General features: G+C 41.9%; 3 protein-coding genes across 3 annotated transcripts; all 3 read right to left on the bottom strand.

Annotated features, from left to right (window-relative positions):
• Positions 1–670: 670 nt before the first annotated feature.
• LOC130424997 (embryonic polyadenylate-binding protein A-like) lies at positions 671–2531 on the bottom strand. The gene is made up of 6 exons (XM_056751024.1): positions 1699–2531; positions 1506–1621; positions 1342–1423; positions 1159–1254; positions 980–1078; positions 671–766 (listed from the first exon to the last, which is right to left on the bottom strand). Exons 1-6 carry the CDS (start codon positions 1879–1881, stop codon positions 671–673), a joined length of 672 nt encoding a protein of 223 aa, XP_056607002.1. The 5' UTR covers positions 1882–2531.
• A 2774-nt stretch (positions 2532–5305) lies between these two features.
• On the bottom strand, positions 5306–7167 carry LOC130424998 (polyadenylate-binding protein 1-like). The gene is made up of 6 exons (XM_056751025.1): positions 6334–7167; positions 6140–6256; positions 5977–6036; positions 5794–5889; positions 5615–5713; positions 5306–5401 (listed from the first exon to the last, which is right to left on the bottom strand). Exons 1-6 carry the CDS (start codon positions 6514–6516, stop codon positions 5306–5308), a joined length of 651 nt encoding a protein of 216 aa, XP_056607003.1. The 5' UTR covers positions 6517–7167.
• A 12042-nt stretch (positions 7168–19209) lies between these two features.
• Positions 19210–21068, bottom strand: LOC130424999 (embryonic polyadenylate-binding protein A-like). The gene is made up of 6 exons (XM_056751027.1): positions 20238–21068; positions 20045–20160; positions 19881–19962; positions 19698–19790; positions 19519–19617; positions 19210–19305 (listed from the first exon to the last, which is right to left on the bottom strand). Exons 1-6 carry the CDS (start codon positions 20418–20420, stop codon positions 19210–19212), a joined length of 669 nt encoding a protein of 222 aa, XP_056607005.1. The 5' UTR covers positions 20421–21068.
• Positions 21069–23831: the final 2763 nt, after the last annotated feature.

Genomic DNA, 23831 nt, shown 5'->3' on the forward strand with positions numbered 1-23831 from the left:
CATTGTTTAATTCAACTCAAAGTTTGAATGATCCAAAGTTTCATAAAGAGATTTCTACCTGTTGAGCTTGTGTTTTGACGGGAGCTGTTGCACCATCAGGCAGAATTTTGGGAATCTGAGATACTGCGGGAAACAAGAGAAAAGACAGTCGTATGAAGCAATTAAAGCTCTCCAAGAGTGTTTGTTTGTCTTATTAAATCTACAGTGATAATCCAAGAGAAACATACACAAGTCTGATTAATAAAACGTGAAGCTACTCACAGTGAGTGATAACTTCCGTATCATCACTGGGTGCAGGCAGGGCGAGCAGTCGCATAGGACGCAAGACATCCAGCTCTGCTTGGCTTGCCTGCGCACACCAACATACATCAGTCTATTATTTTAATACTATTCCTCACTTGTATTCTGTAATCTAGAAGTGGTCGAAGTGAGATCAGATGCATGATGCGTGAGCACTGACCCGGTATTCCAGAAGCACCTGAGAGACCAGCAGGCGCTGAGGCCGAGTACGAACATCATCCCACAGGACGACAGGCATCGGTGGGCGGAGACTCTCACCTGTAGACATGGAAAGATGTACATCCTCTATAAATACTTGGGAGTGAATAATAATGTGAATACGAAGGGGCTGACGAAGCATCATTTACAGAATGAGTAAGATATGAAGAGGCTACTGACTCTGAGCGAGGTCGCACGCTGCTGTCTGTCGACTGACGGGCTGGAGCGCGAGCTGGTTTTCAGGCTGAACGTCAAGGCGTTTTTGAACCTGCCACATGCATAAAACGAAGTTCAGCTAATTACATGAATTGTTATTGCCTTTCAATCTCGAGAAACCTGTAATAGTGGCTCATCTCACTTGAGGAACAGCAGACGTAAACCGTCCAGCAGGAAGCGATTCACTGCTGCTGTCCTGCTTCTCAGCCTGGGTCTTCTGCTCATTGTGACGAGACAGAGTGACCCGCAACGCCCTGCCGGCAACCACACGCCCGTTCATGACAGACGCGGCCGTGGTCGCATCGTTGAGGGTGGAGAAGCTGACGAATCCAAAGCCTCGGCTGCGTCCGGCCTCCATCATCAACTGAACAGAGAAAAGCACTCGTTTAAGTCTTTCACTTCGATTGTTAATTACTAATCACATTAAAACAATGAGCGTCATACCTTGGCACTGATGATGCTTCCAAAGGGTGAAAACGCTCTGTACAGCTGCTGCTCACTGAAGCTGTAGGGCAGGTTACACACGTACAGACTCACCCCCTGTCGAACAGACAAGATCCAGTCAGTAACACAAGAACGCTTCAACATTCACTAAAGATTCGTTAGGTGATCAAAGGGTTTGGATACCGGGTAGTGCCTCTCATTGTCCTGAGCCATGACCTGCTGCTCAACATGACGCTCTTGAAAGGTTTTAAAGTGGCCAATGGACCTTTAAAACACAAACCAAACGAGCTCAACACTATTCGATTAGACAAGACAAAGTACAAGAAGTACAACTGAAATCCACTTACACTAGCTGGTCGTCCAACAACATGCCATCAAGCGCTTTGATGGCCTTCTCTGCCGCTTCAAAGGTGGCAAAGTGGACGAATCCATAACCTTTGGATCCATGTGCATCGCAGACCACCTTGACAACCGACATGAATTCAGACATCAGCACATGATCTACCTTATACAGGAAAACAATCAAACTGCAGATATTACCTTGCAGGACAGGATCTTCCCAAAAATTGAGAAGCTGTCATGAAGGCGGGCACCATCGATGCTGCTGGCCAGACCCTTGATGAAGATGTTCCCGACCCCAGTCGTCCTCAGAGTGGAATCACGCTGGGAGAACATGATCCGCATGGGTCTGCCCAGAAGATCCTGACACATAAGGCTGTCCATGGCGCTCTCAGCTGAAAGACAGAGTTGATAAGAGACAAGACGTAGCAAGTTTGTTTGTACGGCACACTTCACATAGCTTAATTGAAAGATGATTTACAGGAAACAACATCGAGGAGAAAAATACACAAGGCTGAAATTTCAAATTCAAATGTTTATTACCAAGATGTCAAGGTGAAGAACGGAGAGATAACTTACCATTGGCGTGGTTAACAAAGTTAACATAACCATACCGCAGGGATCGCCGAGTCACCCTGTCTCTGCAGACCCGCACGGACTGGATCGGACCGAACGGGCTGAACGTCTGATGGAGGACGAACTCGGACACTTCTGGATGAAGGTCCCCCACGAACAACGAGGCGATCTGATCCCTCGGTACGCCAGCTCCACAAGAGCTTCCTCCGATGAACGATGTCATCTGACCTGTGAAAATAACAACTCACGGACTGAGAATACGTTAAAAACAAGAAATGTTAAAACCAGACAAAAATATGACACTGAGTAATTCAGATGAAAATGTATTGATAAATGAATAAATTAACGAAATGAATGTATCAATAAAGTCAAGAAATGGAAAATGCAAATCTGAAGATCGCTCCGTCTCGTCCAGCGGCTCGTCAAATCAATGTTTGTTGTTTGTAGAAGGTACGCTACGCGCTCGTTGCCTAGTGATCGACGTTTAAGGTGATACGCAGATGACCACGTCAACGTCATGCGTCGTTTTGTAATGGGAAAAAATCGATTTATTTTTTAATAATAATTTTAAAATAATACAAATGAGAAATAGATTTAGTAATGAATTATTAACAAATTAATACATCGCCGGAATGTGGCGTTGCTTTGTATGGAGTCCGATAAAAGTGAGGATTCTTTTGACATAAATGTTTTTTTATGGGTGACCAAAAATCACAATACTAAAATAAAAAATCGTACAGTAGAAACTAAAACGATCAAATTAAAATAAAAGACCCAACTGGTCTAAAAAATAAAAAACGAGCAGCGGAACTAATACGAAGTGACGTAGGCTCAATGAACGCCTTCTCCCAAGCTGCGCGTGCCCTACAACATAACCGTATGATTAATGCATTATTTATATTCATTTATTATTCATCTTATTTATTCATTTGTAGATTTTTTATTACTGAAACCGGCTATTAGACTTTTAGTTTTTAAAGCGATTTTTAATGTTTTACGAATTAGGCCAATTTAAAATTCTACACAAAACGATGGATTTACAGATTCGTATTTCTTAACTGTTATTAATACATTTTTATTTAATTTTCAGCTTTTCCATTGCATTATTTTGTGTCGTATAAACTTATTTACGTCTGCGAGTTTAATATTTTGACAGATTCTTTTATGATATCGTTCGAATGTCGTTTTCACATGACGTCACGTCACTGCTTTTCTGAAGCGCAAAACGCAGATGAAGAGCCGTTTATGATCGAAACTTCATCTTTTGCGTCCTTTATGCCAGCTCAAATCGATAGAAACGAGAAGCCACAAGGGGGTATGAGCGTACCAAAGATACTAAGAGGAAAAATACAATTGTCGACTGATAATCGCAGGAAAAAGCGCATTGTAAACGTGCGCCTGCGGTCCGGAGGAGCCGAGTCGGATAACTTTCGCCAGAGTACGTGTAGTGACCACTTCGTCAAAGGTTGAATGCAACTTTCATGGATGATGTTACGTCATAGGATGACGGGCTCTATGATGTTGAACAACAAGGCAGGCTCTGGGTTTTAGTGTGTCATTGACATCAGGGAAACGGCTGTGAAGACTCTCAGTTAATGTCATGACGCATGAATGCTGTATGTTAAAATTTAGTTGACTGTTTGGTCGCAAACTTGGTATGAATGCATTGTAAATAAAGCTGTTTAAAAGCCAAATAACATTCTTGTTTTCATTTGTATCATTGTATCCTGCACAATCCTACGAAACATTTACATTCTTCAATTAACATTCAAGGCGTCATACAAAATCCCACTAAACGTACACAAGATTGGCTCTTAAAATTCATGTTTGCCTCTTGTTTGCTTTTTATCCAAAGTGACTTCAGGTTGCATTAAAGTTGTAGATTCTATCAACATGTGTTCCCTGAGAATCTAATTCCTGACCTTTGCAATACAAACAAATCTGAGCTACAGGAACATTTTATGAGCAATGTAAAGTGTTCGATATGGTACATACATTCATAAAAAGTAAAGTGATGTGTTTGCTGATAAAAATACTTTTCTGTATCTATATTGTTTACAAAAGCAGCTTTTAAAGCCCAGATCAATAAAAAGTCTATGCTTAGAAAAATTCAGACTCAAATTCATTCTTATGCTATTTTATTTACATTATGTACAGTTATTTACAATGACAAGCTTTGACGTATTCATCAAAGCTTCATGTTGGTCTTGTTCCGCGGGAGTGTTCTGCCATAGATCCATTTGTCTGTAAAAACACAAACACGAGTGGTTACACACTAACACAAGCACAACCGTTACATTTAACGCCACATAACAACTTTGTCTGCTCAAGCACAACCTCATAGCATTGATTCACGCATTGCTATATTCTAACAGCAGAATTCCGACACTTACAATGTCTGCGTGTCGTCTGTAGATTCACGATGCTCCAGCTGGTGGGGCAGCTCAGGCTTCTGGACTCCGAACATCTATTTAATGTCGTCCAGAACCGGCGCCCCCACGTGGATGGTGACCGATGTGAAGACTCACCCAGCTGTTACAGTAGAGAGAAAGATGTGTAAGCCATTGTTTAATTCAACTCAAAGTTTGAATGATCCAAAGTTTCATAAAGAGATTTCTACCTGTTGAGCTTGTGTTTTGACGGGACCTGTTGCACCATCAGGCAGAATTTTGGGAATCTGAGATACTGCGGGAAACAAGAGAAAAGACAGTCGTATGAAGCAATTAAAGCTCTCCAAGAGTGTTTGTTTGTCTTATTAAATCTACAGTGATAATCCAAGAGAAACATACACAAGTCTGATTAATAAAACGTGAAGCTACTCACAGTGAGTGATAACTTCCGTATCATCACTGGGTGCAGGCAGGGCGAGCAGTCGCATAGGACGCAAGACATCCAGCTCTGCTTGGCTTGCCTGCGCACACCAACATACATCAGTCTATTATTTTAATACTATTCCTCAATTGTATTCTGTAATCTAGAAGTGGTCGAAGTGAGATCAGATGCATGATGCGTGAGCACTGACCCGGTATTCCAGAAGCACCTGAGAGACCAGCAGGCGCTGAGGCCGAGTACGAACATCATCCCACAGGACGACAGGCATCGGTGGGCGGAGACTCTCACCTGTAGACATGGAAAGATGTACATCCTCTATAAATACTTGGGAGTGAATAATAATGTGAATACGAAGGGGCTGACGAAGCATCATTTACAGAATGAGTAAGATATGAAGAGGCTACTGACTCTGAGCGAGGTCGCACGCTGCTGTCTGTCGACTGACGGGCTGGAGCGCGAGCTGGTTTTCAGGCTGAACGTCAAGGCGTTTTTGAACCTGCCACATGCATAAAACGAAGTTCAGCTAATTACATGAATTGTTATTGCCTTTCAATCTCGAGAAACCTGTAATAGTGGCTCATCTCACTTGAGGAACAGCAGACGTAAACCGTCCAGCAGGAAGCGATTCACTGCTGCTGTCCTGCTTCTCAGCCTGGGTCTTCTGCTCATTGTGACGTGACAGAGTGACCCGCAACGCCCTGCCGGCAACCACTCGCCCGTTCATGACAGACGCGGCGGTGGTCGCATCGTTGAGGGTGGAGAAGCTGACGAATCCAAAGCCTCGGCTGCGTCCGGCCTCCATCATCAACTGAACAGAGAAAAGCACTCGTTTAAGTCTTTCACTTCGATTGTTAATTACTAATCACAATAAAACAATGAGCGTCATACCTTGGCACTGATGATGCTTCCAAAGGGTGAAAACGCTCTGTACAGCTGCTGCTCACTGAAGCTGTAGGGCAGGTTACACACGTACAGACTCACCCCCTGTCGAACAGACAAGATCCAGTCAGTAACACAAGAACGCTTCAACATTCACTAAAGATTCGTTAGGTGATCAAAGGGTTTGGATACCGGGTAGTGCCTCTCATTGTCCTGAGCCATGACCTGCTGCTCAACATGACGCTCTTGAAAGGTTTTAAAGTGGCCAATGGACCTTTAAAACACAAACCAAACGAGCTCAACACTATTCGATTAGACAAGACAAAGTACAAGAAGTACAACTGAAATCCACTTACACTAGCTGGTCGTCCAACAACATGCCATCAAGCGCTTTGATGGCCTTCTCTGCCGCTTCAAAGGTGGCAAAGTGGACGAATCCATAACCTTTGGATCCATGTGCATCGCAGACCACCTTGACAACCGACATGAATTCAGACATCAGCACATGATCTACCTTATACAGGAAAACAATCAAACTGCAGATATTACCTTGCAGGACAGGATCTTCCCAAAAATTGAGAAGCTGTCATGAAGGCGGGCACCATCGATGCTGCTGGCCAGACCCTTGATGAAGATGTTCCCGACCCCAGTCGTCCTCAGAGTGGAATCACGCTGGGAGAACATGATCCGCATGGGTCTGCCCAGAAGATCCTGACACATAAGGCTGTCCATGGCGCTCTCAGCTGAAAGACAGAGTTGATAAGAGACAAGACGTAGCAACTTTGTTTGTACGGCACACTTCACATAGCTTAATTGAAAGATGATTTACAGGAAACAACATCGAGGAGAAAAATACACAAGGCTGAAATTTCAAATTCAAATGTTTATTACCAAGATGTCAAGGTGAAGAACGGAGAGATAACTTACCATTGGCGTGGTTAACAAAGTTAACATAACCATACCGCAGGGATCGCCGAGTCACCCTGTCTCTGCAGACCCGCACGGACTGGATCGGACCGAACGGGCTGAACGTCTGATGGAGGACGAACTCGGACACTTCTGGATGAAGGTCCCCCACGAACAACGAGGCGATCTGATCCCTCGGTACGCCAGCTCCACAAGAGCTTCCTCCGATGAACGATGTCATCTGACCTGTGAAAATAACAACTCACGGACTGAGAATACGTTAAAAACAAGAAATGTTAAAACCAGACAAAAATATGACACTGAGTAATTCAGATGAAAATGTATTGATAAATGAATAAATTAACGAAATGAATGTATCAATAAAGTCAAGAAATGGAAAATGCAAATCTGAAGATCGCTCCGTCTCGTCCAGCGGCTCGTCAAATCAATGTTTGTTGTTTGTAGAAGGTACGCTACGCGCTCGTTGCCTAGTGATCGACGTTTAAGGTGATACGCAGATGACCACGTCAACGTCATGCGTCGTTTTGTAATGGGACAAAATCGATTTATTTTTTAATAATAATTTTAAAATAATACAAATGAGAAATAGATTTAGTAATGAATTATTAACAAATTAATACATCGCCGGAATGTGGCGTTGCTTTGTAGGGAGTCCGATAAAAGTGAGGATTCTTTTGACATAAATGTTTTTTTATGGATGACCAAAAATCACAATACTAAAATAAAAAATCGTACAGTAGAAACTAAAACGATCAAATTAAAATAAAAGACCCAACTGGTCTAAAAAATAAAAAACGAGCAGCGGAACTAATACGAAGTGTAGGCTCAATGAACGCCTTCTCCCAAGCTGCGCGTGCCCTACAACATAACCGTATGATTAATGCATTATTTATATTCATTTATTATTCATCTAATTTATTCATTTGTAGATTTTTTATTACTGAAACCGGCTATTAGACTTTTAGTTTTTAAAGCGATTTTTAATGTTTTACGAATTAGGCCAATTTAAAATTCTACACAAAACGATGGATTTACAGATTCGGATTAACTGTTATTAATACATTTTTATTTAATTTTCAGCTTTTCCATTGCATTATTTTGTGTCGTATAAACTTATTTACGTCTGCGAGTTTAATATTTTGACAGATTCTTTTATGATATCGTTCGAATGTCGTTTTCACATGACGTCACGTCACTGCTTTTCTGAAGCGCAAAACGCAGATGAAGAGCCGTTTATGATCGAAACTTCATCTTTTGCGTCCTTTATGCCAGCTCAAATCGATAGAAACGAGAAGCCACAAGGGGGTATGAGCGTACCAAAGATACTAAGAGGAAAAATACAATTGTCGACTGATAATCGCAGGAAAAAGCGCATTGTAAACGTGCGCCTGCGGTCCGGAGGAGCCGAGTCGGATAACTTTCGCCAGAGTACGTGTAGTGACCACTTCGTCAAAGGTTGAATGCAACTTTCATGGATGATGTTACGTCATAGGATGACGGGCTCTATGATGTTGAACAACAAGGCAGGCTCTGGGTTTTAGTGTGTCATTGACATCAGGGAAACGGCTGTGAAGACTCTCAGTTAATGTCATGACGCATGAATGCTGTATGTTAAAATTTAGTTGACTGTTTGGTCGCAAACTTGGTATGAATGCATTGTAAATAAAGCTGTTTAAAAGCCAAATAACATTCTTGTTTTCATTTGTATCATTGTATCCTGCACAATCCTACGAAACATTTACATTCTTCAATTAACATTCAAGGCGTCATACAAAATCCCACTAAACGTACACAAGATTGGCTCTTAAAAATTCATGTTTGCCTCTTGTTTGCTTTTTATCCAAAGTGACTTCAGGTTGCATTAAAGTTGTAGATTCTATCAACATGTGTTCCCTGAGAATCTAATTCCTGACCTTTGCAATACAAACAAATCTGAGCTACAGGAACATTTTATGAGCAATGTAAAGTGTTCGATATGGTACATACATTCATAAAAAGTAAAGTGATGTGTTTGCTGATAAAATACTTTTCTGTATCTATATTGTTAACAAAAGCAGCTTTTAAAGCCCAGATCAATAAAAAGTCTATGCTTAGAAAAATTCAGACTCAAATTCAGTCTTATGCTATTTTATTTACATTATGTACAGTTATTTACAATGAAAAGCTTTGACGTGTTCATCAAAGCTTCATGTTGGTCTTGTTCCGCGGGAGTGTTCTGCCATAGATCCATTTGTCTGTAAAAACACAAACACGAGTGGTTACACACTAACACAAGCACAACCTTTACATTTAACGCCACATAACCACTTTGTCTGCTGAAGCACAACCTCATAGCATTGATTCACACATTGCTATATTCTAACAGCAGAATTCCGACACTTACAATGTCTGCGTGTCGTCTGTAGATTCACGATGCTCCAGCTGGTGGGGCAGCTCAGGCTTCTGGACTCCGAACATCTATTTAATGTCGTCCAGAACCGGCGCCCCCACGTGGATGGTGACCGATGTGAAGACTCACCCAGCTGTTACAGTAGAGAGAAAGATGTGTAAGCCATTGTTTAATTCAACTCAAAGTTTGAATGATCCAAAGTTTCATAAAGAGATTTCTACCTGTTGAGCTTGTGTTTTGACGGGAGCTGTTGCACCATCAGGCAGAATTTTGGGAATATGAGATACTGCGGGAAACAAGAGAAAAGACAGTCGTATGAAGCAATTAAAGCTCTCCAAGACTGTTTGTTTGTCTTATTAAATCTACAGTGATAATCCAAGAGAAACATACACAAGTCTGATTAATAAAACGTGAAGCTACTCACAGTGAGTGATAACTTCCGTATCATCACTGGGTGCAGGCAGGGCGAGCAGTCGCATAGGACGCAAGACATCCAGCTCTGCTTGGCTTGCCTGCGCACACCAACATACATCAGTCTATTATTTTAATACTATTCCTCACTTGTATTCTGTAATCTAGAAGTGGTCGAAGTGAGATCAGATGCATGATGCGTGAGCACTGACCCGGTATTCCAGAAGCACCTGAGAGACCAGCAGGCGCTGAGGCCGAGTACGAACATCATCCCACAGGACGACAGGCATCGGTGGGCGGAGACTCTCACCTGTAGACATGGAAAGATGTACATCCTCTATAAATACTTGGGAGTGAATAATAATGTGAATACGAAGGGGCTGACGAAGCATCATTTACAGAATGAGTAAGATATGAAGAGGCTACTGACTCTGAGCGAGGTCGCACGCTGCTGTCTGTCGACTGACGGGCTGGAGCGCGAGCTGGTTTTCAGGCTGAACGTCAAGGCGTTTTTGAACCTGCCACATGCATAAAACGAAGTTCAGCTAATTACATGAATTGTTATTGCCTTTCAATCTCGAGAAACCTGTAATAGTGGCTCATCTCACTTGAGGAACAGCAGACGTAAACCGTCCAGCAGGAAGCGATTCACTGCTGCTGTCCTGCTTCTCAGCCTGGGTCTTCTGCTCATTGTGACGAGACAGAGTGACCCGCAACGCCCTGCCGGCAACCACTCGCCCGTTCATGACAGACGCGGCCGTGGTCGCATCGTTGAGGGTGGAGAAGCTGACGAATCCAAAGCCTCGGCTGCGTCCGGCCTCCATCATCAACTGAACAGAGAAAAGCACTCGTTTAAGTCTTTCACTTCGATTGTTAATTACTAATCACAATAAAACAATGAGCGTCATACCTTGGCACTGATGATGCTTCCAAAGTGTGAAAACGCTCTGTACAGCTGCTGCTCACTGAAGCTATAGGGCAGGTTACACACGTACAGACTCACCCCCTGTCGAACAGACAAGATCCAGTCAGTAACACAAGAACGCTTCAACATTCACAAAAGATTCGTTAGGTGATCAAAGGGTTTGGATACCGGGTAGTGCCTCTCATTGTCCTGAGCCATGACCTGCTGCTCAACATGACGCTCTTGAAAGGTTTTAAAGTGGCCAATGGACCTTTAAAACACAAACCAAACGAGCTCAACACTATTCGATTAGACAAGACAAAGTACAAGAAGTACAACTGAAATCCACTTACACTAGCTGGTCGTCCAACAACATGCCATCAAGCGCTTTGATGGCCTTCTCTGCCGCTTCAAAGGTGGCAAAGTGGACGAATCCATAACCTTTGGATCCATGTGCATCGCAGACCACCTTGACAACCGACATGAATTCAGACATCAGCACATGATCTACCTTATACAGGAAAACAATCAAACTGCAGATATTACCTTGCAGGACAGGATCTTCCCAAAAATTGAGAAGCTGTCATGAAGGCGGGCACCATCGATGCTGCTGGCCAGACCCTTGATGAAGATGTTCCCGACCCCAGTCGTCCTCAGAGTGGAATCACGCTGGGAGAACATGATCCGCATGGGTCTGCCCAGAAGATCCTGACACATAAGGCTGTCCATGGCGCTCTCAGCTGAAAGACAGAGTTGATAAGAGACAAGACGTAGCAAGTTTGTTTGTACGGCACACTTCACATAGCTTAATTGAAAGATGATTTACAGGAAACAACATCGAGGAGAAAAATACACAAGGCTGAAATTTCAAATTCAAATGTTTATTACCAAGATGTCAAGGTGAAGAACGGAGAGATAACTTACCATTGGCGTGGTTAACAAAGTTAACATAACCATACCGCAGGGATCGCCGAGTCACCCTGTCTCTGCAGACCCGCACGGACTGGATCGGACCGAACGGGCTGAACGTCTGATGGAGGACGAACTCGGACACTTCTGGATGAAGGTCCCGCACGAACAACGAGGCGATCTGATCCCTCGGTACGCCAGCTCCACAAGAGCTTCCTCCGATGAACGATGTCATCTGACCTGTGAAAATAACAACTCACGGACGAGAATACGTTAAAAACAAGAAATGTTAAAACCAGACAAAATTATGACACTGAGTAATTCAGATGAAAATGTATTGATAAATGAATAAATTAACGAAATGAATGTATCAATAAAGTCAAGAAATGGAAAATGCAAATCTGAAGATCGCTCCGTCTCGTCCAGCGGCTCGTCAAATCAATGTTTGTTGTTTGTAGAAGGTACGCTACGCGCTCGTTGCCTAGTGATCGACGTTTAAGGTGATACGCAGATGACCACGTCAACGTCATGCGTCTTTTTGTAATGGGACAAAATCGATTTATTTTTTAATACTAATCGCGTTTATTTAAAATAATACAAATGAGAAATAGATTTAGTAATGAATTATTAACAAATTAATACATCGCCGGAATGTGGCGTTGCTTTGTATGGAGTCCGATAAAAGTGAGGATTCTTTTGACATAAATGTTTTTTTATGGGTGACCAAAAATCACAATACTAAAATAAAAAATCGTACAGTAGAAACTAAAACGATCAAATTAAAATAAAAGACCCAACTGGTCTAAAAAATAAAAAACGAGCAGCGGAACTAATACGAAGTGACGTAGGCTCAATGAACGCCTTCTCCCAAGCTGCGCGTGCCCTACAACATAACCGTATGATTAATGCATTATTTATATTCATTTATTATTCATCTAATTTATTCATTTGTAGATTTTTTATTACTGAAACCGGCTATTAGACTTTTAGTTTTTAAAGCGATTTTTAATGTTTTACGAATTAGGCCAATTTAAAATTCTACACAAAACGATGGATTTACAGATTCGTATTTCTTAACTGTTATTAATACATTTTTATTTAATTTTCAGCTTTTCCATTGCATTATTTTGTGTCGTATAAACTTATTTACGTCTGCGAGTTTAATATTTTGACAGATTCTTTTATGATATCGTTCGAATGTCGTTTTCACATGACGTCACGTCACTGCTTTTCTGAAGCGCAAAACGCAGATGAAGAGCCGTTTATGATCGAAACTTCATCTTTTGCGTCCTTTATGCCAGCTCAAATCGATAGAAACGAGAAGCCACAAGGGGGTATGAGCGTACCAAAGATACTAAGAGGAAAAATACAATTGTCGACTGATAATCGCAGGAAAAAGCGCATTGTAAACGTGCGCCTGCGGTCCGGAGGAGCCGAGTCGGATAACTTTCGCCAGAGTACGTGTAGTGACCACTTCGTCAAAGGTTGAATGCAACTTTCATGGATGATGTTACGTCATAGGATGACGGGCTCTATGATGTTGAACAACAAGGCAGGCTCTGGGTTTTAGTGTGTCATTGACATCAGGGAAACGGCTGTGAAGACTCTCAGTTAATGTCATGACGCATGAATGCTGTATGTTAAAATTTAGTTGACTGTTTGGTCGCAAACTTGGTATGAATGCATTGTAAATAAAGCTGTTTAAAAGCCAAATAACATTCTTGTTTTCATTTGTATCATTGTATCCTGCACAATCCTACGAAACATTTACATTCTTCAATTAACATTGAAGGCGTCATACAAAATCCCACTAAACGTACACAAGATTGGCTCTTAAAATTCATGTTTGCCTCTTGTTTGCTTTTTATCCAAAGTGACTTCAGGTTGCATTAAAGTTGTAGATTCTATCAACATGTGTTCCCTGAGAATCTAATTCCTGACCTTTGCAATACAAACAAATCTGAGCTACAGGAACATTTTATGAGCAATGTAAAGTGTTCGATATGGTACATACATTCATAAAAAGTAAAGTGATGTGTTTGCTGATAAAATACTTTTCTGTATCTATATTGTTTACAAAAGCAGCTTTTAAAGCCCAGATCAATAAAAAGTCTATGCTTAGAAAAATTCAGACTCAAATTCATTCTTATGCTATTTTATTTACATTATGAACAGTTATTTACAATGAAAAGCTTTGACGTATTCATCAAAGCTTCATGTTGGTCTTGTTCCGCGGGAGTGTTCTGCCATAGATCCATTTGTCTGTAAAAACACAAACACGAGTGGTTACACACTAACACAAACACAACCTTTACATTTAACGCCACATAACCACTTTGTCTGCTGAAGCACAACCTCATAGCATTGATTCACGCATTGCTATATTCTAACAGCAGAATTCCGACACTTACAATGTCTGCGTGTCGTCTGTAGATTCACGATGCTCCAGCTGGTGGGGCAGCTCAGGCTTCTGGACTCCGAACATCTATTTAATGTCGTCCAGAACCGGCGCCCCCACGTGGATGGTGACCGATGTGAAGACTCACCCAGCTGTTACAGTAGAGAGAAAGATGTGTAAGCCATTGTTTAATTCAACTCAAAGTTTGAATGATCCAAAGTTTCATAAAGAGATTTCTACCTGTTGAGCTTGTGTTTTGACGGGAGCTGTTGCACCATCAGGCAGAATTTTGGGAATCTGAGATACTGCGGGAAACAAGAGAAAAGACAGTCGTATGAAGCAATTAAAGCTCTCCAAGAGTGTTTGTTTGTCTTATTAAATCTACAGTGATAATCCAAGAGAAACATACACAAGTCTGATTAATAAAACGTGAAGCTACTCACAGTGAGTGATAACTTCCGTATCATCACTGGGTGCAGGCAGGGCGAGCAGTCGCATAGGACGCAAGACATCCAGCTCTGCTTGGCTTGCCTGCGCACACCAACATACATCAGTCTATTATTTTAATACTATTCCTCACTTGTATTCTGTAATCTAGAAGTGGTCGAAGTGAGATCAGATGCATGATGCGTGAGCACTGACCCGGTATTCCAGAAGCACCTGAGAGACCAGCAGGCGCTGAGGCCGAGTACGAACATCATCCCACAGGACGACAGGCATCGGTGGGCGGAGACTCTCACCTGTAGACATGGAAAGATGTACATCCTCTATAAATACTTGGGAGTGAATAATAATGTGAATACGAAGGGGCTGACGAAGCATCATTTACAGAATGAGTAAGATATGAAGAGGCTACTGACTCTGAGCGAGGTCGCACGCTGCTGTCTGTCGACTGACGGGCTGGAGCGCGAGCTGGTTTTCAGGCTGAACGTCAAGGCGTTTTTGAACCTGCCACATGCATAAAACGAAGTTCAGCTAATTACATGAATTGTTATTGCCTTTCAATCTCGAGAAACCTGTAATAGTGGCTCATCTCACTTGAGGAACAGCAGACGTAAACCGTCCAGCAGGAAGCGATTCACTGCTGCTGTCCTGCTTCTCAGCCTGGGTCTTCTGCTCATTGTGACAAGACAGAGTGACCCGCAACGCCCTGCCGTCAACCACTCGCCCGTTCATGACAGACGCGGCCGTGGTCGCATCGTTGAGGGTGGAGAAGCTGACGAATCCAAAGCCTCGGCTGCGTCCGGCCTCCATCATCAACTGAACAGAGAAAAGCACTCGTTTAAGTCTTTCACTTCGATTGTTAATTACTAATCACAATAAAACAATGAGCGTCATACCTTGGCACTGATGATGCTTCCAAAGGGTGAAAACGCTCTGTACAGCTGCTGCTCACTGAAGCTGTAGGGCAGGTTACACACGTACAGACTCACCCCCTGTCGAACAGACAAGATCCAGTCAGTAACACAAGAACGCTTCAACATTCACTAAAGATTCGTTAGGTGATCAAAGGGTTTGGATACCGGGTAGTGCCTCTCATTGTCCTGAGCCATGACCTGCTGCTCAACATGACGCTCTTGAAAGGTTTTAAAGTGGCCAATGGACCTTTAAAACACAAACCAAACGAGCTCAACACTATTCGATTAGACAAGACAAAGTACAAGAAGTACAACTGAAATCCACTTACACTAGCTGGTCGTCCAACAACATGCCATCAAGCGCTTTGATGGCCTTCTCTGCCGCTTCAAAGGTGGCAAAGTGGACGAATCCATAACCTTTGGATCCATGTGCATCGCAGACCACCTTGACAACCGACATGAATTCAGACATCAGCACATGATCTACCTTATACAGGAAAACAATCAAACTGCAGATATTACCTTGCAGGACAGGATCTTCCCAAAAATTGAGAAGCTGTCATGAAGGCGGGCACCATCGATGCTGCTGGCCAGACCCTTGATGAAGATGTTCCCGACCCCAGTCGTCCTCAGAGTGGAATCACGCTGGGAGAACATGATCCGCATGGGTCTGCCCAGAAGATCCTGACACATAAGGCTGTCCATGGCGCTCTCAGCTGAAAGACAGAGTTGATAAGAGACAAGACGTAGCAAATTTGTTTGTACGGCACACTTCACATAGCTTAATTGAAAGATGATTTACAGGAAACAACATCGAGGAGAAAAATACACAAGGCTGAAATTTCAAATTCAAATGTTTATTACCAAGATGTCAAGGTGAAGAACGGAGAGATAACTTACCATTGGCGTGGTTAACAAAGTTAACATAACCATACCGCAGGGATCGCCGAGTCACCCTGTCTCTGCAGACCCGCACGGACTGGATCGGACCGAACGGGCTGAACGTCTGATGGAGGACGAACTCGGACACTTCTGGATGAAGGTCCCCCACGAACAACGAGGCGATCTGATCCCTCGGTACGCCAGCTCCACAAGAGCTTCCTCCGATGAACGATGTCATCTGACCTGTGAAAATAACAACTCACGGACTGAGAATACGTTAAAAACAAGAAATGTTAAAACCAGACAAAAATATGACACTGAGTAATTCAGATGAAAATGTATTGATAAATGAATAAATTAACGAAATGAATGTATCAATAAAGTCAAGAAATGGAAAATGCAAATCTGAAGATCGCTCCGTCTCGTCCAGCGGCTCGTCAAATCAATGTTTGTTGTTTGTAGAAGGTACGCTACGCGCTCGTTGCCTAGTGATCGACGTTTAAGGTGATACGCAGATGACCACGTCAACGTCATGCGTCGTTTTGTAATGGGAAAAAATCGATTTATTTTTTAATAATAATTTTAAAATAATACAAATGAGAAATAGATTTAGTAATGAATTATTAACAAATTAATACATCGCCGGAATGTGGCGTTGCTTTGTATGGAGTCCGATAAAAGTGAGGATTCTTTTGACATAAATGTTTTTTTATGGGTGACCAAAAATCACAATACTAAAATAAAAAATCGTACAGTAGAAACTAAAACGATCAAATTAAAATAAAAGACCCAACTGGTCTAAAAAATAAAAAACGAGCAGCGGAACTAATACGAAGTGACGTAGGCTCAATGAACGCCTTCTCCCAAGCTGCGCGTGCCCTACAACATAACCGTATGATTAATGCATTATTTATATTCATTTATTATTCATCTAATTTATTCATTTGTAGATTTTTTATTACTGAAACCGGCTATTAGACTTTTAGTTTTTAAAGCGATTTTTAATGTTTTACGAATTAGGCCAATTTAAAATTCTACACAAAACGATGGATTTACAGATTCGTATTTCTTAACTGTTATTAATACATTTTTATTTAATTTTCAGCTTTTCCATTGCATTATTTTGTGTCGTATAAACTTATTTACGTCTGCGAGTTTAATATTTTGACAGATTCTTTTATGATATCGTTCGAATGTCGTTTTCACATGACGTCACGTCACTGCTTTTCTGAAGCGCAAAACGCAGATGAAGAGCCGTTTATGATCGAAACTTCATCTTTTGCGTCCTTTATGCCAGCTCAAATCGATAGAAACGAGAAGCCACAAGGGGGTATGAGCGTACCAAAGATACTAAGAGGAAAAATACAATTGTCGACTGATAATCGCAGGAAAAAGCGCATTGTAAACGTGCGCCTGCGGTCCGGAGGAGCCGAGTCGGATAACTTTCGCCAGAGTACGTGTAGTGACCACTTCGTCAAAGGTTGAATGCAACTTTCATGGATGATGTTACGTCATAGGATGACGGGCTCTATGATGTTGAACAACAAGGCAGGCTCTGGGTTTTAGTGTGTCATTGACATCAGGGAAACGGCTGTGAAGACTCTCAGTTAATGTCATGACGCATGAATGCTGTATGTTAAAATTTAGTTGACTGTTTGGTCGCAAACTTGGTATGAATGCATTGTAAATAAAGCTGTTTAAAAGCCAAATAACATTCTTGTTTTCATTTGTATCATTGTATCCTGCACAATCCTACGAAACATTTACATTCTTCAATTAACATTCAAGGCGTCATACAAAATCCCACTAAACGTACACAAGATTGGCTCTTAAAATTCATGTTTGCCTCTTGTTTGCTTTTTATCCAAAGTGACTTCAGGTTGCATTAAAGTTGTAGATTCTATCAACATGTGTTCCCTGAGAATCTAATTCCTGACCTTTGCAATACAAACAAATCTGAGCTACAGGAACATTTTATGAGCAATGTAAAGTGTTCGATATGGTACATACATTCATAAAAAGTAAAGTGATGTGTTTGCTGATAAAAATACTTTTCTGTATCTATATTGTTTACAAAAGCAGCTTTTAAAGCCCAGATCAATAAAAAGTCTATGCTTAGAAAAATTCAGACTCAAATTCATTCTTATGCTATTTTATTTACATTATGTACAGTTATTTACAATGACAAGCTTTGACGTATTCATCAAAGCTTCATGTTGGTCTTGTTCCGCGGGAGTGTTCTGCCATAGATCCATTTGTCTGTAAAAACACAAACACGAGTGGTTACACACTAACACAAGCACAACCGTTACATTTAACGCCACATAACAACTTTGTCTGCTCAAGCACAACCTCATAGCATTGATTCACGCATTGCTATATTCTAACAGCAGAATTCCGACACTTACAATGTCTGCGTGTCGTCTGTAGATTCACGATGCTCCAGCTGGTGGGGCAGCTCAGGCTTCTGGACTCCGAACATCTATTTAATGTCGTCCAGAACCGGCGCCCCCACGTGGATGGTGACCGATGTGAAGACTCACCCAGCTGTTACAGTAGAGAGAAAGATGTGTAAGCCATTGTTTAATTCAACTCAAAGTTTGAATGATCCAAAGTTTCATAAAGAGATTTCTACCTGTTGAGCTTGTGTTTTGACGGGACCTGTTGCACCATCAGGCAGAATTTTGGGAATCTGAGATACTGCGGGAAACAAGAGAAAAGACAGTCGTATGAAGCAATTAAAGCTCTCCAAGAGTGTTTGTTTGTCTTATTAAATCTACAGTGATAATCCAAGAGAAACATACACAAGTCTGATTAATAAAACGTGAAGCTACTCACAGTGAGTGATAACTTCCGTATCATCACTGGGTGCAGGCAGGGCGAGCAGTCGCATAGGACGCAAGACATCCAGCTCTGCTTGGCTTGCCTGCGCACACCAACATACATCAGTCTATTATTTTAATACTATTCCTCAATTGTATTCTGTAATCTAGAAGTGGTCGAAGTGAGATCAGATGCATGATGCGTGAGCACTGACCCGGTATTCCAGAAGCACCTGAGAGACCAGCAGGCGCTGAGGCCGAGTACGAACATCATCCCACAGGACGACAGGCATCGGTGGGCGGAGACTCTCACCTGTAGACATGGAAAGATGTACATCCTCTATAAATACTTGGGAGTGAATAATAATGTGAATACGAAGGGGCTGACGAAGCATCATTTACAGAATGAGTAAGATATGAAGAGGCTACTGACTCTGAGCGAGGTCGCACGCTGCTGTCTGTCGACTGACGGGCTGGAGCGCGAGCTGGTTTTCAGGCTGAACGTCAAGGCGTTTTTGAACCTGCCACATGCATAAAACGAAGTTCAGCTAATTACATGAATTGTTATTGCCTTTCAATCTCGAGAAACCTGTAATAGTGGCTCATCTCACTTGAGGAACAGCAGACGTAAACCGTCCAGCAGGAAGCGATTCACTGCTGCTGTCCTGCTTCTCAGCCTGGGTCTTCTGCTCATTGTGACGAGACAGAGTGACCCGCAACGCCCTGCCGGCAACCACTCGCCCGTTCATGACAGACGCGGCGGTGGTCGCATCGTTGAGGGTGGAGAAGCTGACGAATCCAAAGCCTCGGCTGCGTCCGGCCTCCATCATCAACTGAACAGAGAAAAGCACTCGTTTAAGTCTTTCACTTCGATTGTTAATTACTAATCACAATAAAACAATGAGCGTCATACCTTGGCACTGATGATGCTTCCAAAGGGTGAAAACGCTCTGTACAGCTGCTGCTCACTGAAGCTATAGGGCAGGTTACACACGTACAGACTCACCCCCTGTCGAACAGACAAGATCCAGTCAGTAACACAAGAACGCTTCAACATTCACTAAAGATTCGTTAGGTGATCAAAGGGTTTGGATACCGGGTAGTGCCTCTCATTGTCCTGAGCCATGACCTGCTGCTCAACATGACGCTCTTGAAAGGTTTTAAAGTGGCCAATGGACCTTTAAAACACAAACCAAACGAGCTCAACACTATTCGATTAGACAAGACAAAGTACAAGAAGTACAACTGAAATCCACTTACACTAGCTGGTCGTCCAACAACATGCCATCAAGCGCTTTGATGGCCTTCTCTGCCGCTTCAAAGGTGGCAAAGTGGACGAATCCATAACCTTTGGATCCATGTGCATCGCAGACCACCTTGACAACCGACATGAATTCAGACATCAGCACATGATCTACCTTATACAGGAAAACAATCAAACTGCAGATATTACCTTGCAGGACAGGATCTTCCCAAAAATTGAGAAGCTGTCATGAAGGCGGGCACCATCGATGCTGCTGGCCAGACCCTTGATGAAGATGTTCCCGACCCCAGTCGTCCTCAGAGTGGAATCACGCTGGGAGAACATGATCCGCATGGGTCTGCCCAGAAGATCCTGACACATAAGGCTGTCCATGGCGCTCTCAGCTGAAAGACAGAGTTGATAAGAGACAAGACGTAGCAAGTTTGTTTGTACGGCACACTTCACATAGCTTAATTGAAAGATGATTTACAGGAAACAACATCGAGGAGAAAAATACACAAGGCTGAAATTTCAAATTCAAATGTTTATTACCAAGATGTCAAGGTGAAGAACGGAGAGATAACTTACCATTGGCGTGGTTAACAAAGTTAACATAACCATACCGCAGGGATCGCCGAGTCACCCTGTCTCTGCAGACCCGCACGGACTGGATCGGACCGAACGGGCTGAACGTCTGATGGAGGACGAACTCGGACACTTCTGGATGAAGGTCCCCCACGAACAACGAGGCGATCTGATCCCTCGGTACGCCAGCTCCACAAGAGCTTCCTCCGATGAACGATGTCATCTGACCTGTGAAAATAACAACTCACGGACTGAGAATACGTTAAAAACAAGAAATGTTAAAACCAGACAAAAATATGACACTGAGTAATTCAGATGAAAATGTATTGATAAATGAATAAATTAACGAAATGAATGTATCAATAAAGTCAAGAAATGGAAAATGCAAATCTGAAGATCGCTCCGTCTCGTCCAGCGGCTCGTCAAATCAATGTTTGTTGTTTGTAGAAGGTACGCTACGCGCTCGTTGCCTAGTGATCGACGTTTAAGGTGATACGCAGATGACCACGTCAACGTCATGCGTCGTTTTGTAATGGGACAAAATCGATTTATTTTTTAATAATAATTTTAAAATAATACAAATGAGAAATAGATTTAGTAATGAATTATTAACAAATTAATACATCGCCGGAATGTGGCGTTGCTTTGTATGGAGTCCGATAAAAGTGAGGATTCTTTTGACATAAATGTTTTTTTATGGGTGACCAAAAATCACAATACTAAAATAAAAAATCGTACAGTAGAAACTAAAACGATCAAATTAAAATAAAAGACCCAACTGGTCTAAAAAATAAAAAACGAGCAGCGGAACTAATACGAAGTGACGTAGGCTCAATGAACGCCTTCTCCCAAGCTGCGCGTGCCCTACAACATAACCGTATGATTAATGCATTATTTATATTCATTTATTATTCATCTAATTTATTCATTTGTAGATTTTTTATTACTGAAACCGGCTATTAGACTTTTAGTTTTTAAAGCGATTTTTAATGTTTTACGAATTAGGCCAATTTAAAATTCTACACAAAACGATGGATTTACAGATTCGTATTTCTTAACTGTTATTAATACATTTTTATTTAATTTTCAGCTTTTCCATTGCATTATTTTGTGTCGTATAAACTTATTTACGTCTGCGAGTTTAATATTTTGACAGATTCTTTTATGATATCGTTCGAATGTCGTTTTCACATGACGTCACGTCACTGCTTTTCTGAAGCGCAAAACGCAGATGAAGAGCCGTTTATGATCGAAACTTCATCTTTTGCGTCCTTTATGCCAGCTCAAATCGATAGAAACGAGAAGCCACAAGGGGGTATGAGCGTACCAAAGATACTAAGAGGAAAAATACAATTGTCGACTGATAATCGCAGGAAAAAGCGCATTGTAAACGTGCGCCTGCGGTCCGGAGGAGCCGAGTCGGATAACTTTCGCCAGAGTACGTGTAGTGACCACTTCGTCAAAGGTTGAATGCAACTTTCATGGATGATGTTACGTCATAGGATGACGGGCTCTATGATGTTGAACAACAAGGCAGGCTCTGGGTTTTAGTGTGTCATTGACATCAGGGAAACGGCTGTGAAGACTCTCAGTTAATGTCATGACGCATGAATGCTGTATGTTAAAATTTAGTTGACTGTTTGGTCGCAAACTTGGTATGAATGCATTGTAAATAAAGCTGTTTAAAAGCCAAATAACATTCTTGTTTTCATTTGTATCATTGTATCCTGCACAATCCTACGAAACATTTACATTCTTCAATTAACATTGAAGGCGTCATACAAAATCCCACTAAACGTACACAAGATTGGCTCTTAAAATTCATGTTTGCCTCTTGTTTGCTTTTATCCAAAGTGACTTCAGGTTGCATTAAAGTTGTAGATTCTATCAACATGTGTTCCCTGAGAATCTAATTCCTGACCTTTGCAATACAAACAAATCTGAGCTACAGGAACATTTTATGAGCAATGTAAAGTGTTCGATATGGTACATACATTCATAAAAAGTAAAGTGATGTGTTTGCTGATAAAATACTTTTCTGTATCTATATTGTTTACAAAAGCAGCTTTTAAAGCCCAGATCAATAAAAAGTCTATGCTTAGAAAAATTCAGACTCAAATTCATTCTTATGCTATTTTATTTACATTATGAACAGTTATTTACAATGAAAAGCTTTGACGTATTCATCAAAGCTTCATGTTGGTCTTGTTCCGCGGGAGTGTTCTGCCATAGATCCATTTGTCTGTAAAAACACAAACACGAGTGGTTACACACTAACACAAGCACAACCTTTACATTTAACGCCACATAACCACTTTGTCTGCTGAAGCACAACCTCATAGCATTGATTCACGCATTGCTATATTCTAACAGCAGAATTCCGACACTTACAATGTCTGCGTGTCGTCTGTAGATTCACGATGCTCCAGCTGGTGGGGCAGCTCAGGCTTCTGGACTCCGAACATCTATTTAATGTCGTCCAGAACCGGCGCCCCCACGTGGATGGTGACCGATGTGAAGACTCACCCAGCTGTTACAGTAGAGAGAAAGATGTGTAAGCCATTGTTTAATTCAACTCAAAGTTTGAATGATCCAAAGTTTCATAAAGAGATTTCTACCTGTTGAGCTTGTGTTTTGACGGGAGCTGTTGCACCATCAGGCAGAATTTTGGGAATCTGAGATACTGCGGGAAACAAGAGAAAAGACAGTCGTATGAAGCAATTAAAGCTCTCCAAGAGTGTTTGTTTGTCTTATTAAATCTACAGTGATAATCCAAGAGAAACATACACAAGTCTGATTAATAAAACGTGAAGCTACTCACAGTGAGTGATAACTTCCGTATCATCACTGGGTGCAGGCAGGGCGAGCAGTCGCATAGGACGCAAGACATCCAGCTCTGCTTGGCTTGCCTGCGCACACCAACATACATCAGTCTATTATTTTAATACTATTCCTCACTTGTATTCTGTAATCTAGAAGTGGTCGAAGTGAGATCAGATGCATGATGCGTGAGCACTGACCCGGTATTCCAGAAGCACCTGAGAGACCAGCAGGCGCTGAGGCCGAGTACGAACATCATCCCACAGGACGACAGGCATCGGTGGGCGGAGACTCTCACCTGTAGACATGGAAAGATGTACATCCTCTATAAATACTTGGGAGTGAATAATAATGTGAATACGAAGGGGCTGACGAAGCATCATTTACAGAATGAGTAAG

Source organism: Triplophysa dalaica, chromosome 6 (genome assembly GCF_015846415.1).
Source record: "Triplophysa dalaica isolate WHDGS20190420 chromosome 6, ASM1584641v1, whole genome shotgun sequence".
NCBI classification, from domain to species: domain Eukaryota; kingdom Metazoa; phylum Chordata; class Actinopteri; order Cypriniformes; family Nemacheilidae; genus Triplophysa; species Triplophysa dalaica.